This window comes from Arabidopsis thaliana, chromosome 3 (genome assembly GCF_000001735.4).
Source record: "Arabidopsis thaliana chromosome 3, partial sequence".
Lineage (NCBI taxonomy): Eukaryota > Viridiplantae > Streptophyta > Magnoliopsida > Brassicales > Brassicaceae > Arabidopsis > Arabidopsis thaliana.
The window spans coordinates 10,796,331-10,811,306 of record NC_003074.8 but is presented as its reverse complement, the minus strand read 5'-3'; the positions used below and the strand labels follow the sequence as shown (position 1 = coordinate 10,811,306).

Sequence of the window (14,976 nt, the reverse complement as noted above, 5' to 3'; positions counted from 1 at the left end):
CTAGGGTTCTATGAGATAGATGTAGATCTAGGGTAGTGTGAATGCCGATGTAGATCTAGGGATTCTCCGTAATTTCGATGTAACATATGTCTATCTTTCTCTGTTCTATAGATGCCCTATAGTTACTCTCAACCATCCACATCCGAAGCTAGTTGAAATAGTGGAGAGGCGAGTGCCGATGCAAATTGGGGTGTTCCAGTCAAATGTTTTTGTGGTAAGCCTGTAACACTTCAAGTGTGCAAAACTGGTTACAAGCAAGGCGAAAGAGTGTACAAATGCCTAATGCTTAAAGTAAGGTATTGTGTTTCATTTCATTGGAACAACAAAGTACAAGTGCCTATATTTATGAAGTCTTCTCTCTTTCGCAGGATGAAGAGTACGAGTCCCGAAACCACCTTATTCAGTGGTGGGATCAGGCGGTAACTGAGGAGCTTGAGAAGGTAAATCACTCACTTGATTCTGCACTAAGACAAGGACAACTAGCATGTAATCATGCTTTGGAGTCTATCCGGGAAACTGTTCATCTTATGCAAGGCGAAATTGAAACCCTTAAAGAAAGGTTACTGCCCAAAGAAGTCGAGATTGATAGGCTTAGGGCATTACTTTCTACATGGTAATCATATGATGTGTTTTATGTTATTGAGGATGGTCTATGGCATTATGTTATGTTTCTGGATTTTATGTAATATTTGAACCTAATTAGACATGTATTTTCCTATTTTAAATTAGGTGTATTGAACGGCCAACTGGGACAACTTAGCTAGTATTATATTTTAAATTATGTGTATTGACCGGCCAACTGGGACAACTTAGCCCAGTATTGTATTTTAAATTATGTGTATTGACCGGCCAACTGGAACAACTTAGCCCAGTATTGTATTTTAAATTATGTATATTGACCGGCCGCGAAATTCGGTTTTGATGATTTTGGAATCGCCGGAGACGGAACAAACAAAGTGGATGTCAACAGTTTTGATTTGGTAAAATTTTACTTAGGTTAAAAGTTTTCAAGAAATTGTTTGGTGAAGAAGCAAAGATGAAACTGGTGACGGTGAACTGATCGCGGAAAGAAGCGACGGAAATTTTCGAGAATCGCCGGAAAAATCGCCGTTTAGGTTAATCGGAGAAGAAAGCGACAATTTTGATTTTTTTTAAAAATTATTTAGGTTAGAAGAAAACGATTTGGGGGAAAACCCAATGACAATGGATCGGATCTGTGGATATGTGGTTGGGTCATGTAATTTTCTTAAAATAACAAGGTTATTTTGTAAAATCCCTCTACTTTTCTATTTAAAAAAAAATCAAAACGAAATTCAATTTTCAAAGTGGCAAAATAGAATTTTTTTTTTGCTGATGATGGCAGAATAGATAAAAATCCGCCCTTAGGAGTCTTGTACTCTTTCGTGTCAGGGCTTAAGTAAAACGAGTTTATTCTTATGGTCACTCACCCTCTTAACTAGTTTGGAGAAATTGATCCCACATTGTCGTCACAAATTTTCTTTATTATACAATCTAACTAATATTAAAAGATATTACATATAAAAGTAGATTAAATAAATTTATATTTACTAAAAACATGATATTATTAATATATAAATATATATATATATATATATATATATATATATTTTAAAAGACCCTCTAAATCATGAAATATTCTTTTATAAAGTATATAGCAAAACATTAGGTACATGTTACATTCACACTCTCTTTATCTTTCCCACAAAAGTTTCGCTTTATGTTTTTACCAAAGTTGTAACATAAATAACTAAAAAGTTTTTGGGGAGAAGGAAACAACTTTTTTTATTAATGATGAACGAGAACAATAACGTACAGAACATAAAACCGACATATTGAATGAAAAACAGAAAAGTAAGAAATAAAACGAGGTAGGCAACAATTCTCTCTTAAATTTGCTAGGTAATGACTTCAAGTCCAGATATTGTTGCCAACAATGTCTTGTGCTATTTATAAGCTAAGAGCTGACATAGAGTTCCTTTTGTCTCTCTTGTGGTTTTTCGATTTTACTCTTCCAAATTTATTTTATTGTGCAGAAGCGCATTGGACCGAGCTAGCATGCTTGATGGGCTGTTGTTCTAATGGATCGTTTTTTCATATTCGCTGCTTGTTTGACTTAATCAATCTTTGTTTGGGTCGAATTAGTCATAGAGAGCAAAACCCGTATCCCACACTTTATCTAACTCTCCAATCTCCATATTCTGTGATATTGACCTCCTATTCAAGGCGGTTCAATGATTCCAAAAAACTTTGAATGCCTGCGTAATAACAACAAAATTGTTCGAACCCTATATATGTTGGGATATAAACCATGTTATACATTGGAAGACTAGAAACTAATTGTGTAATTTGTAAGTAAAGTTCAACTTAAATTAGTATGAGCCTTACATATACTAGTTACAAATATATAATTTCAACAAAACTTTTAGAGAGTGACACATGAAATAATTAATAAGATTACAACATCGACATGTGTCATTATTTAATCTTAAATTTGAAACTTAATCAACTAATGAAAATTATAAAATCAAGTAATGCATAAACCGGAATGTAATAAGCATTCAAAAGATTCTAACATTTCTACAAAACATAAATTGCGTGCATAGTACATTAATATTACAACTTACAAGTAATTTATTCTCTAAATATAGAATGATATAAACCATAAGAGCAACACAATTCACCGTCGAAATCGGTTATGGGACATGAGAACCATTAGTCTCTCTTTGGCTATTCTCTCGCGACCTTAAATGGATCCACCAATTTCTCTTACTCAAATTTAGAAATTTTCAGCATCTATATAAGCCAAATCCTCTCATTAAAAAAAATCATTCAAAAACCCAAAAATAATAATAGAAATTTAAAAAACAAAAAATAAAAAAATCCTTCAAATCTTTCTTTTACATATCTGACAAAACAATGGCTAGATTTCCTATAGCAATATGTCTAATGTTAATACTAGTAGCATCAAGTACCATATATGAAGCGCAAGGTGTATTCTTATTAAGGCATTACATGAATAAATTTCCTAAAAATTCCCAAGACTTTGAGCCTTTTGCTTACAAAGGTATGCTTAGTTTTGTGGATAACCTTGAGAATATGGCTCCGGAAAAAGGAGAGTACAAGGATTTCTTCTCAAAGCTGAAAGCTTTCATGTCCTTCATAAACACGGCAAAAGGGTCGTCTTCAGAGTTCCAGTCTCAAATGAAACAACAAGCTGAGGGCCTCTTCAAGGCTATCTCTGCATTGGGTGTCAAAGGAGGATCATCGGTAAATTTCATATTTTATTATTGTTCACATGAGTATTAGAAGATTACTCTCAGCTTTTTGATATTGTTATCTTATATGGCTACATCTTACGATTTTTAAGTTATTTATGAATCATTTACTGCTTAAAAATTATATTGTTTTGTGTTACTAACCGAACCCAATTGTTTGAGCATTACATTTTTTGTATGTTTAATTATTCTTGGTTATGTGATAGGCTGATACGAGCAAATTGATCGAGAGTTTGATGTCAATGGGGAAAACATTTGCTGAATTTAAGAGGAGCGGTGCAACAATGATGACAAGTGAACAAAGAAGAGAGTTAGTTACATCTATGGCAAAATGGGCACAAGTGATTGGTCAATTTGTGAAAAAAGTTGGCGATCAGAATGGTGACGGCGCAAAGATTGATCTGTCATCACTTCTTGGAGGTGGAAGCTCTGGCCTTGGAAGCAGTGGTGATAGTGGAAGTCCAGGCTCTGACAGCGGTTCTCCCTCCGCCGACACTGGGAGTCCTACGGACGGTGGAAGCTATGGAGACACCACTGGTGATAGTGGAAGTTCGGCAGGTAGTCCATCATATCCAAGTGATGATGGTAGTGGAAGCACTGCTGGTGGCCCTAGTGGAAGTACAACTGATGGTTCTGCCGGAGGAGAAAGTTCAATGGGTGGTGATTCCTCTTCTGCTGGAGCAGCTGGGGAGAGTGGAAGTGCAGCAACTGCCGATAGTGGAGATGCTGCTGGTGCCGATAGTGGAGGTGCTGCTGGTGCCGATAGTGGAGGTGCTGCTAGTGCCGATAGTGGAGGTGCTGCTGCTGGTGAAACCGCTAGTGGTGGAGCTGCTGCCGCTGACACTTCTGGTGGTTCGGCTGAAACCGGTGGTGAAAGTGCTAGTGGTGGAGCTGCTTCTGGTGCTGGAGCTGCTTCCGGTGCCTCAGCTAAAACCGGTGGTGAAAGTGGTGAAGCTGCTTCTGGTGGTTCAGCTGAAACTGGTGGTGAAAGTGCTAGTGCTGGAGCTGCTTCCGGTGGTTCGGCTGAAACTGGTGGTGAAAGCGGTAGTGGTGGAGCTGCATCCGGTGGTGAAAGCGCTAGTGGTGGAGCTACATCCGGTGGCTCACCTGAAACCGGTGGCTCAGCTGAAACCGGTGGTGAAAGCGCTAGTGGTGGAGCTGCATCCGGTGGAGAAAGTGCTAGTGGTGGAGCTGCTTCCAGTGGCTCGGTTGAAAGTGGTGGTGAAAGCACTGGAGCTACTTCCGGTGGCTCAGCTGAAACCAGTGATGAAAGCGCTAGTGGTGGAGCTGCATCCGGTGGTGAGAGTGCTAGTGGTGGAGCTGCTTCCGGTGGCTCGGCTGAAACCGGCGGTGAAAGCACTAGCAGTGGAGTTGCTTCTGGTGGCTCAACTGGTAGTGAAAGTGCTAGTGCTGGAGCTGCTTCCGGTGGCTCGACTGAGGCCAATGGTGGAGCCGCTGCCGGAGGCTCAACTGAAGCCGGTAGTGGAACTAGCACCGAAACGAGTTCAATGGGTGGTGGAAGCGCTGCTGCCGGTGGCGTGAGTGAGAGTTCTAGTGGTGGAAGCACTGCTGCTGGTGGCACGAGTGAAAGCGCTAGTGGGGGGAGTGCTACTGCCGGTGGCGCGAGTGGAGGAACCTACACAGATTCTACAGGTGGAAGTCCAACCGGTAGTCCCTCTGCGGGTGGCCCAAGTGGAAGTGCAAGTGAAAGCTCGATGGAAGGTGGAACTTTCGGAGGCCAATCTATGGGAGGACAAGCCGGCAGTGCTAGCTATCAATCTACCAACTATCAAAAGACACACTCAAAATCCGCAGGCAAAAGCTCCGTCAGCCATTCCTCGGAAGAGAAAAGCTCCGACAGCGCCAATGCGGACTCGTAGATTTAGACCCAGAGGTCAAAAACCTATTAATACTATTATGTCAATAAAGAGATGGCCCTGCTTAGTTACAGCAGCGAGCTGTAGAATGTTTTGCTTTAAGACTATTAATTACATACACTCAATACTAGAGAATTATATTCACGCATATTGCATGGATATAAAATTAACTCCCTTTTTCCTTTTGTAAAAATATGAATACAAGAAATTTTGGATATATACATGATACATTTTTTTTTTAAAGAATATGAATGCAAATGGGTTTGCATATATGATACATTAAATCAAATTTTCAGTCTTTTGCCTTAAGTTTTTCTTTATCTCATAGCTTTCCCTAACTAGTCAAAGTTTTGGTTGGTGATATAAACTGGACAAGTTTTTTTAGTTGTGAGTAATGTGTGCATAAATCGAAGAGACAATAGAAAATAGTAAAACATTTGTGTATATTATTTAATGATTTACTTGTTGCGTTTGTGATTAATAACAGTAGAGGCAGTACATGTCTTATCGCTAAAGATGTCAAAGCGGAATAACACATAACAAAGTAAGATAGTTACGGACTATGACAATACCTATCCGTCAAGGACTATCCTAAAACAACCAACCACGGTCCTAAAAACATCAACACTAACGTACTCTGCTAGTGTAAGTTTATTACACTAACCTACTCATCCTTATTATTGTAAATCTTATGTATCAGTTTGTGGACTCTTCAAATTTTATTTAGCGTCAGAGAGTCGTTAGAACAATACCATATTGTATTCTCAGGGCTCTTATGTATCTGTAAAGTTTGTAGGAGATTTTTTGCTTCCTAGTTGTTGTACCCATGTATACGAAAAAAACCCTTAACCAAAGATGATATCTTGCATTCATATTTCCGAGAAAAAATCAACATTGATTACTGATTAGTATATAAGTTATTATCTTTAAATCATAAACATCTATATATGTGTGGAAGTCCCTTGGTTTAAAAGTTTCTACAACATGTCTGGCTTTGATTCTTAGAGAGTGCACTTTTTTTTGTAGATTAGTGGTTCCATACTAATCAGAAATTCTAGAGCGATGTAGACAGGGCCGTCCGTCATGATCTCGAGTGTTAGGGGTAAATTTTCCGTTGTTGGTATGGTGCATCTAAGAATTGTCAGTAAGAGAGTCGAGTGTTGCGAGAGGTGAACTACACGTTTTAGAGTTGTTCGTAGAGCTGTTTATCTTAATCTGAAGTGTTGCACATAGATAGAAATGATAGACTAATCATCATTTTTAATAGGATTAGATCAAAAATATAAGTGATGATAATATAAAAAAATCTTTCTTTTATTTCTTTCCCGCCACACATAGTTAATCGCAGTTTAGAGAACCATATTAATTAGAATGGAATCCAATGGGCTAAGTTTATTTTTGGAAAAAAGATTGACGGTTATTTCAAGTATAGTGGAACACATGGTCACACATGTCAAGTAAACTAAAAGACATTCAGCTACTTGATATATATGGATTACATGGCCACATATACGAAGTAATAACATCATGTGGTCAACATCATAAACAAACAATCTCATGTTAAGCAGTCGACTGACTTCGGCGTTGGGTTTGATTCTAATGATTTATTTCTTAATAAAAATTAGAAGTTAAAACTTTTTAAAACTTTATAATTGATCATACAAAAAAAAATCCTTTACTTAATTGTTTTTAATAAGATTTTCCTGTTTTAATTTAAATTTACATATCTTAAGAAATTTAAATCTTTTTTTCCATTCGTAGTTTAGTTTTGAAATTAAAATAGCTAACAATTATAAAAATCAATGCATTAAATATCTATGCAAAATATATTTATATTAGATATAGAATATGATTTTTGATTATACAACACCAAATAAAAATATTTTTATTCAAAATAAATTAAAAGATTAGTTTTGAATAATTTTGTTAGACAACTCTAGAGACAGTCGATTGGTTAACTTGAGATTCTATATTTAAGATGTTGACTACATGAAGCCATATATCTCGTATATATGATCATGCAATCCATATATATCATGTACCTGAATATCTTTAATTTGCTTGACATGTGTAACTATATGTTCTGTTATACTTAAGGTAACTGGCAATCTTTTTCTTTTTTTCTTTATTAGATTACGGAGCATGTCACATCAGTTCAGAGTGATCCTGGATTGAGGAGATGACCTCTTAGTGACGACCAAGCAGTAAAGGTATCCGTATATGCAAGAGAAAGGTGATCTCGAGACTCATCCTTTTCGCCACAAAACACACAATATTGCGGACACCTGCTTATCTTAAAAGGGAAATGAAATTCTGTACTTAAATGAGTAAGGAAAATTTTCAGTATAAACATGATTAGATAAAAATAAAAATATCTAACACCATGTAAAACTAAAGTATATGAGTGGACAATGCAGTTTTTTGGTTAATTGGGTAAGTTCACACAAATACTTGGTGGCTAAAATAGCTAAACCCATTTCAATCTTTAGCCACGAAAAGAGTGTGGTCGAAGTAGATATATAGCTACTGGAATTTTTGTAAGTTGGTCATTGATAATTAGCTACAAATAATTTATGTGGTATCAGTGTGTACTTGAGTAATGATTGGCCATGGATTTTTGTTGGCTATAGTCGTTTGTGTTGGCTATACATTACATCCACACCATCTCAAAAAAACAAACAATAAAACCAATTATTTATTCTAGCCAAATGAGATTTCTTTTATTTACATATCCACAAAACAAAATTTACATAATTTGTAATCATGTTCAATATTTTATCCAAAATCTAAACTTCAGGACGATATGTAATTACTTTACAAAAAAAAAAATAGAAAAAAATATCTAGTTAATAATAATTAATATTATGTGGAGTTTATTATTCACATAACGTACTCTCTAACCATTCATACCCATCCCCTTCAAATGTTCACCGTTAAGTTTCAAATCCGATCTTGAACTTGAACTTGAACTAGAACTCGAACTCGAGCTAGAGTTATAACTTTTCTTCATGTGGTAGCCGTTTTCAGTTGAAATCTCGAGTGAAAATTGTTTCTCACTCTCTGTAGCAATTTTCACAAATTGAGACATCACTTGTTCCCACTTCAACACTATTTCCTTAATTGCTTGTTGCTGTGATAACGTAAGTGTCAAGGAACCACTATCTTTGCTTTGTTGTTCAGTTACGGCTTTGCCCATAACCGATTGTAAGATAGTTAGAGTCTTCATCACTTCTTGTTGATATCCTTGTAGTGTCGTTTTCATCTGTTAGAAAAATTAAAATAAAATTCAGTTTTGAGCTTATCCATCATGAGATAGTTAGAGGATGGTTTTAATTAAACGCACCTGTCCTGAACCACTTTTCTTGGCTTGCAAGACAGCCATAGCGTCGGAGAGCTTTGTAGCCATACTTATCATCTCAGACATGTAAGATCTTGAATCTTTTGCCTCAAATGTTGAAGAGACCGGACACAAGTACTTCATGTAATCTTTAAGTTTCTGAAAGAAGCTTTGGAACTCCTGTGTACCTGGAGATTTCTCCTCAAGGTTTGATATGAAACTTGTTACTTCTTTAGAAGTGTTACTCTCGGTATCTGTTGTTGTGGAAATGATGTCATCTCCTGTTCCTGTTGTTTGATTATTCATAGAATTTTCATTGCTTCCTACATCTTGCATATTTTGGTTGTTCATAGAAACATTGCTCTCTTTAGTCTCCTCTGTTTCCCCATTTGTTGAATCTCCATTACTACCTCCTTGAGCTTCCATTGTGTTATTTTTCATAGAATCTTTATTGGTATCTAGTTTATCTCCATTGGGCTCACTTGATGTACTGTTTGTCAAACTATTATCGTTTCCTTGAATCTCCGTGACATTATCCTTCACGGAATCTTCCTTACCATTGTTTATTTCATTTATGTCACCATTTTTGGAATCATCTTTCAAAGAATCGTCTTTAACTCCGTTGATTTCAACTGACTTACTATCTTTGGAATCTTTTCCTGTGGAATTTGTACCTCCATCTTTAGAGCCTTCTTCCATGGTTGCTTCTTTATCACCATGAATTTCATTTATCTTACCATCTTTGGAACTTTCCTTTGTAGAGTTTTCTTTACCTTCCATCCCTTCTTCTATCTTATCATCTTTGGAACCTTCTTTTGTAGAGTTTTCTTTACCTTCCTTCCCTTCTTCTATCTTACCATCTTTGGAACCTTCTTCAGTTGAAAGTTCCTCACCTCCATTAATTTCAACTGTCTTACCATCCTCGGAGCCTTCTTTTATGGAATCTTCTTTACCTCCATTTCTTTCAACTATGTTACTATCTTTGGAACCTTCTTCGGTTGAAACTTCCTTACCTCCATTTTCATTTGTTTTGCCATCTTTAGACTCTTCGTGTCTTCCTTTAACTTCTATAGTTTTACTATTCTCTTTACCTACTTCATCTCCATTATCTTCTTTGCCCTTTACTTTATTATCTTCTAGCGATTCTCCAATCTTTGCTTGAGAATCTGCTTGCATTAATATTTCATTCTTAGATTCGTCACTATCTGTCTGAGAATCTGCTTGAGAATCTGCTTGCATTAATATTTCATTCTTAGATTCGTCACTATCTGTCTGAGAATCTGCTTGAGAATCTGCTTGCATTAATATTTCATTCTTAGATTCGTCACTATCTCCTTGAGAATTTGCATGAGTATCTGCTTGGGAATCTGCTTGCATTAAAATTTCATTCTTAGATTCGTCACTCTCTCCTTGCGTTGTTGCTTGGCTTTTTTGTTGATTTTCTGCTTCTTTTGACTCCGATTCCATAGATTCTTTCTTGCCTCCACTCTGTTCTGTAGTATTTTTCTTGTCGTCTTTAGGCTTGTTCTTCTCCTCCTTTGTTTCTTTTTGTTTCTTATTTTCTGCAACACTTGTTTGCTTTTTTCTATCTTCTTCATTATTGCGTTGCGTTGTTGCTTGAGAATCTGCTTGCATTAATATTTCATTCTTAGATTCGTCACTATCTGCTTGAGAATCTGAATGAGAATCTGCTTGAGAATCTGCTTGCATTAAAATTTCATTCTTAGATTCGTCACTATCTGCTTGCGTTGTTGCTTGGCTTTTTTGTTGATTTTCTGCTTCTTTTGACTCCGATTCCATAGATTCTTTCTTGCCTCCACTCTGTTTTGTAGTATTTTTCTTGTCGTCTTTAGGCTTGTTCTTCTCCTCCTTTGTTTCTTTTTGTTTCTTATTTTCTGCAACACTTGTTTGCTTTTTTCTATCTTCTTCATTATTGCGTTGCGTTGTTGCTTGAGAATCTGCTTGCATTAATATTTCATTCTTAGATTCGTCACTATCTGCTTGAGAATCTGAATGAGAATCTGCTTGAGAATCTGCTTGCATTAAAATTTCATTCTTAGATTCGTCACTATCTGCTTGCGTTGTTGCTTGGCTTTTTTGTTGATTTTCTGCTTCTTTTGACTCCGATTCCATAGATTCTTTCTTGCCTCCACTCTGTTTTGTAGTATTTTTCTTGTCGTCTTTAGGCTTGTTCTTCTCCTTCTTTGTTTCTTTTTGTTTCTTATTTTCTTCAACACTTGTTTGCTTTTTTCTATCTTCTTCATTTTTCTTTAGCTTTTTTTCTTCAGACTCTTTCATCTCTTTTTCTTTTTTCTTCTGTTGGTCTTTGGAACTTTTCTTCTCTTTTTTATCCACTTCATTTTTCTGTGATTTACTGCTTTCAATCTCTTTTGTTTCACTTTTTTCTTCATTTTCTTTCTTCTCTTTCTTATCACTTTCCTTCTTCACTAATTTAACATGTTGGGACTTCTTCTTCTCATTCTTGTCTTCTTTCTTTTTGTTCGAGTTTTGATCTTCCAGTTTCTCCATGTCTTTCTTATCCTCTTCTTTTTTCCTGGATTTACTCTCTTCATGTTTCTTCTTTTCTTTTTTATCTTCTTCCTTCTTCATCGATTTATTGTCCTCATGCTCTTTTTTATCTTCTTTCTTCTTCGATTTATGGTTTTCTGATTCTTTCTTCTCCTTTGTTTCTTCTTCCTTTTTCTTAGCTTTAAGGTCTCTAGATTCTTCTTTTTCCTTCTTAGATTTACGTTCTTCAGAGTCTTTTTCCTCTCTTTTCTTATCTTGAGATTTTTTCTTCTCCTTTTTCGCCTCTTCTTTTGTCTTCGATTTTTTCTCCTCGTATTCTTTCTTCTCTCTATTCTTTGATGCACTATCTTCAGACTCTTTCTTCTCTTTGTTATCTTTATTTTCTTCCTTTAATTTACTGTTTTCGGACTTTGTCGTCTCTTTTTTATTATCTTCTTGTTTCTTCAATTCATTGTTTACGTACTCTTTTTTATCTTCTTCTTTTTTCTTCATATTGCTATTTTTAGACTCTTTCTTCTTCTTCTTCTTATCTTTTCCTTTTTGCTTTGAGCTAGTATTGATTGTATCTTTATTCTCTTCTTTATTTCCTTCCTTCTTTTCGTCTTTCTTGTATTTCACTGACTCTCCACTTCCCTTTTGAACATCTATATCCATGTTATTAGCAAAATCTCTAACTTCTTTTGTTGAACTTTTGTCGTTTCTTTGAACTTCTTCACGCTTTTTCTTCATGGATTCTTCCTTATTTGCTTTAACCTCCACTGATCTATCGTCCTTTAAATCTTTACTATCTTCTTTGTTACCTACATTTGTGTCCACTCCACCATTTTCATTCTTTTCCTTAGCCTCAACTGATTGATAGTCCTTAGACTCTTCCTTGTCTTCTTTGTTATCTTCACCACTACGTTCTTTAGCCTCATCTCGGTTTTCTGTACTAGAAAGTTTCTTATTGTCCTTGGTTTCCACTGATTTTGCGTCTTTAGACTCTTTCTTCTCTCCTTTTTCTACCTTCTCCGATTCTTTTTTGTTTCCTTGAACATTTTCTTCTTTATTCCTTACCCTATTTTCATTAGTCTTTGTCTTCTTATTTTCCTTAGACTCTTTCTTTTTCCCCTTAGCCTCTACCGACTTATCATCTTTAGACTCTCCCCCGTATATTTGAGCTTCTTCTTGCTTATCATCAACAGATTTATCATCCTTCGAATCAGTTTGACTTTCTTTGTTCTCCAATTTCTTATCTTCCATTGAATCTTTGTTGTTCTCTTTTCCTTCTTCTCCCTTCTCGGAACTTCCATCATTTTTCTTGACCTCTACTTCTGACTTAGTGTCTTCTTTACTCTCCATATTATTATCATTAGTTGAGTCTCCAACATGTACTTCTTTCTCCTTGTTAGAATCTGCATTTCCACCTTTATTATCCACTATCTTGCTATTAATGGAATTATCATGACCTTTTTGAGTTTGTTCCCGCTTTTCCTCCAGCGAAGTTTCATTATTTGTTTTTGCACCTACTGATTCATCATCCTTCAATTCTTTCTTATCTTCTTTATTCTCTAAGTTCTCATTCTTCACTGATTCTCCATTGTTTCCTTGAGTTTCTTCCCTCTTTTCTTTCGTATGGTCTCCATCGTTTGTTGTAACCTCTACCGATTTATCATTTTTTTTCTGTTCATCAGCTCCTATGTTATCCAAGTTCTTATCTTCTGTTGAAACTCCATTATTTACTTGAGCCTCTTGATGCCTCTCCTTCGTGGAATTTCCATCACTTTCATTAGCATCTACCTTTGGCTTAACATCTTCTTTATTCTCCAAACTATTATCTTTAGTCGAGTCTCCGATGCTCTCTCCTTGAATATTTACATTTTCACCTTTTGTTGTTTCTTTGTTCATATAAACTTCATTACTTCTTTGACTCTCTTCTCGCTTTTCTTCCTTAGAACTTTCATTATTTGTCTTGGCCTCTACTGATGCATTGCCCTTTAATTCTTCATTACCTACCTTGTTCTCCAAGTTTTCACCCTTCATTGATTCTTCATTACCTGCCTTGTTCTCCAAGTTTTCACCCTTCACTGATTCTCCATTGTTTTCGTGAGTCTCTTCCTTATTTTCCTTCTTGTGATCTTCATCATTTGTTGTAGCATTTACCATTTTATCATTCGTAGACTCTCCACTTCCTTTGTTCTCTGAATTCATTGTTTCATTTGTTGAAACTCCATTGTTTCTTTGAGCTTCTTCCAACTTCCCTGTCATGGAACTTCCAGCATTTTTAGCCGCCTCTACCTCCGACTTAACATCTTCTTTGGATTCCAAATTCTTCTCTATATCCGAATCTTCGATACTTTCTCCTTGACCCTCTACTTCCTTCTCATTATCTATTGTTGAAACTCCATTGTTTCCTTGAGCTTCTCCCAAATTCTCTGTCATGGAACTTCCATCATTTTTAGCCGCCTCGACCTCCGACTTAACATCTTCTTTAGATTCCAAATTCTTCTCTATGGCCGAATCTCCAATACTTTCTCCTTGACCCTCTACCTCCTTCTCATTATTAGATTCTACATTTTCACCATTGTTCTCTTTTGTTTCGCCGTTCTCAACAACATTATTACCTTCTTTAAGATCTTCCACCTTATTGCCTTGTAGATTCTCCATTGATACATCACCTCCATTGCTTCCTTCAACGCCATCTCCTTTTTCTTGCGTGGATTCTGAATTTTCTCCATTGGTCTCCACCATGTTACTGCCCGTAGTAACATTGTTGTGTTCAGTACTACTGCTTTCTTCCGACGAAGCCTCACTTGAACTTTTTGACTTAACCTCTACAACAATCTTCACGATTCGGGTAATCGTTTGTTCCCATTGAGTTATCGAGGTTTCTACCGCGTTCTTTTGTTCCAAGGAAAGTGACATTGCTTCATCACCTTTTATATGTTTCTCTATAATAACTCTACCGATCGCAGCATGTAACTCAGTTAGTGATTTCATCACTTCAAACATCTCCTTTCTTATACTTGAACTCAACTATCATATTCACAAAATAAAAACATTGATTAGTTCCATAAGTTCATAAGCTATAACGTTATAACTATCTTCATTGTGCAAGGACATAAAATGAGACTAGAACTTTGATTGTTCCAAATGCAAAATATTTTTGGTAGTGTTTACGTTAGAATTTATGTTCATAGCTTTGAAATATTTTTGTTCAAGATAACTTACCAGTCCTCTCCCAAGCATAAACATCGTTTGCAAGAGATTTTCGGATTTGGACTTAAGATCAAACTTGAATGTCTTTGGTTCGTTGTCCTCGATTAGCGGCGTAACAGAAGACTCCAACTTCAAAAGATCTTTTAGCTTCTCAAAGAATGATCTTAGCTGTTCTCTTATAGGACAATTGTTCTCCAACTTCAACACAAACCCAAGGGCTCTATCCGAGATGTACGGCTCTATATCTTTGATCGTGTTTGGAGGATTCACGACCGTCTCATGTGCTAAAACTACATTGAGAGTTAAACTAGTTGCAACAATGCAACAAACGAAGAACAAATAAACTTTTCTCATGGTTAGTGATGATGATTATGGGAACTTTCCTTCTTGATCCGTTATTTATATAGTGAAAGTGAATCTGTAACAAAACTAAGTTTAGATATATGGAATCAATGACTTAGAGACTTTGATGGACTCATCTTTGAACAAAAATAGCAAACCAAGCTTATTAGTGGTTTTTAATTTGCTGATAGCAAACCAATCATGTAGATTTGAAGAACTCAAATAAATTGAAAAAAAATGAAATACATCTATATCTATAATTAGAGAGTCTCTCCATCTAAGGTATCCACATCAGCAAAACACTTTTGTTTAATCTTAAATTTTAATTACAATGTTCATTTAATTCATATCTTTTTATATTTGTGTTACATATAATCAATATAAAACTAATGAAGTA

The 14,976-nt window shown here is 35.9% G+C and overlaps 3 protein-coding genes across 5 annotated transcripts; 2 read left to right on the top strand and 1 right to left on the bottom strand.

Moving 5' to 3' along the window:
• The first annotated feature begins 109 nt into the window (after positions 1 to 109).
• On the top strand, positions 110 to 728 carry AT3G28785 (mutator-like transposase). Its single transcript, NM_001338970.1, has 2 exons — positions 110 to 291; positions 369 to 728. The coding sequence occupies exons 1-2, from the start codon at positions 283 to 285 to the stop codon at positions 615 to 617; spliced, it is 258 nt and encodes an 85-aa protein (NP_001326546.1). The 5' UTR covers positions 110 to 282; the 3' UTR covers positions 618 to 728.
• Positions 729 to 2,845: 2,117 nt separating this feature from the next.
• AT3G28780 (transmembrane protein, putative (DUF1216)) lies at positions 2,846 to 5,450 on the top strand. The gene is made up of 2 exons (NM_113799.5): positions 2,846 to 3,288; positions 3,503 to 5,450. Exons 1-2 carry the CDS (start codon positions 2,938 to 2,940, stop codon positions 5,174 to 5,176), a joined length of 2,025 nt encoding a protein of 674 aa, NP_189520.2. The 5' UTR covers positions 2,846 to 2,937; the 3' UTR covers positions 5,177 to 5,450.
• A 2,403-nt stretch (positions 5,451 to 7,853) lies between these two features.
• Positions 7,854 to 14,612, bottom strand: AT3G28770 (transmembrane protein, putative (DUF1216); the record flags this gene model as incomplete). 3 transcript variants are annotated; one of them, NM_001338968.1, is made up of 4 exons in its annotated part: positions 7,854 to 8,435; positions 8,517 to 9,283; positions 9,344 to 14,054; positions 14,250 to 14,612. In NM_001338968.1, 4 exons carry the CDS (start codon positions 14,589 to 14,591, stop codon positions 8,070 to 8,072), a joined length of 6,186 nt encoding a protein of 2,061 aa, NP_001327907.1. In that variant the 3' UTR covers positions 7,854 to 8,069. The 3 variants fall into 3 exon arrangements, with proteins under 3 accessions (NP_001327907.1, NP_189519.1, NP_001327908.1); NM_113798.2 differs by having other exon boundaries at positions 8,517 to 14,054; NM_001338969.1 differs by having other exon boundaries at positions 8,052 to 9,283; positions 14,250 to 14,591.
• Positions 14,613 to 14,976: the final 364 nt, after the last annotated feature.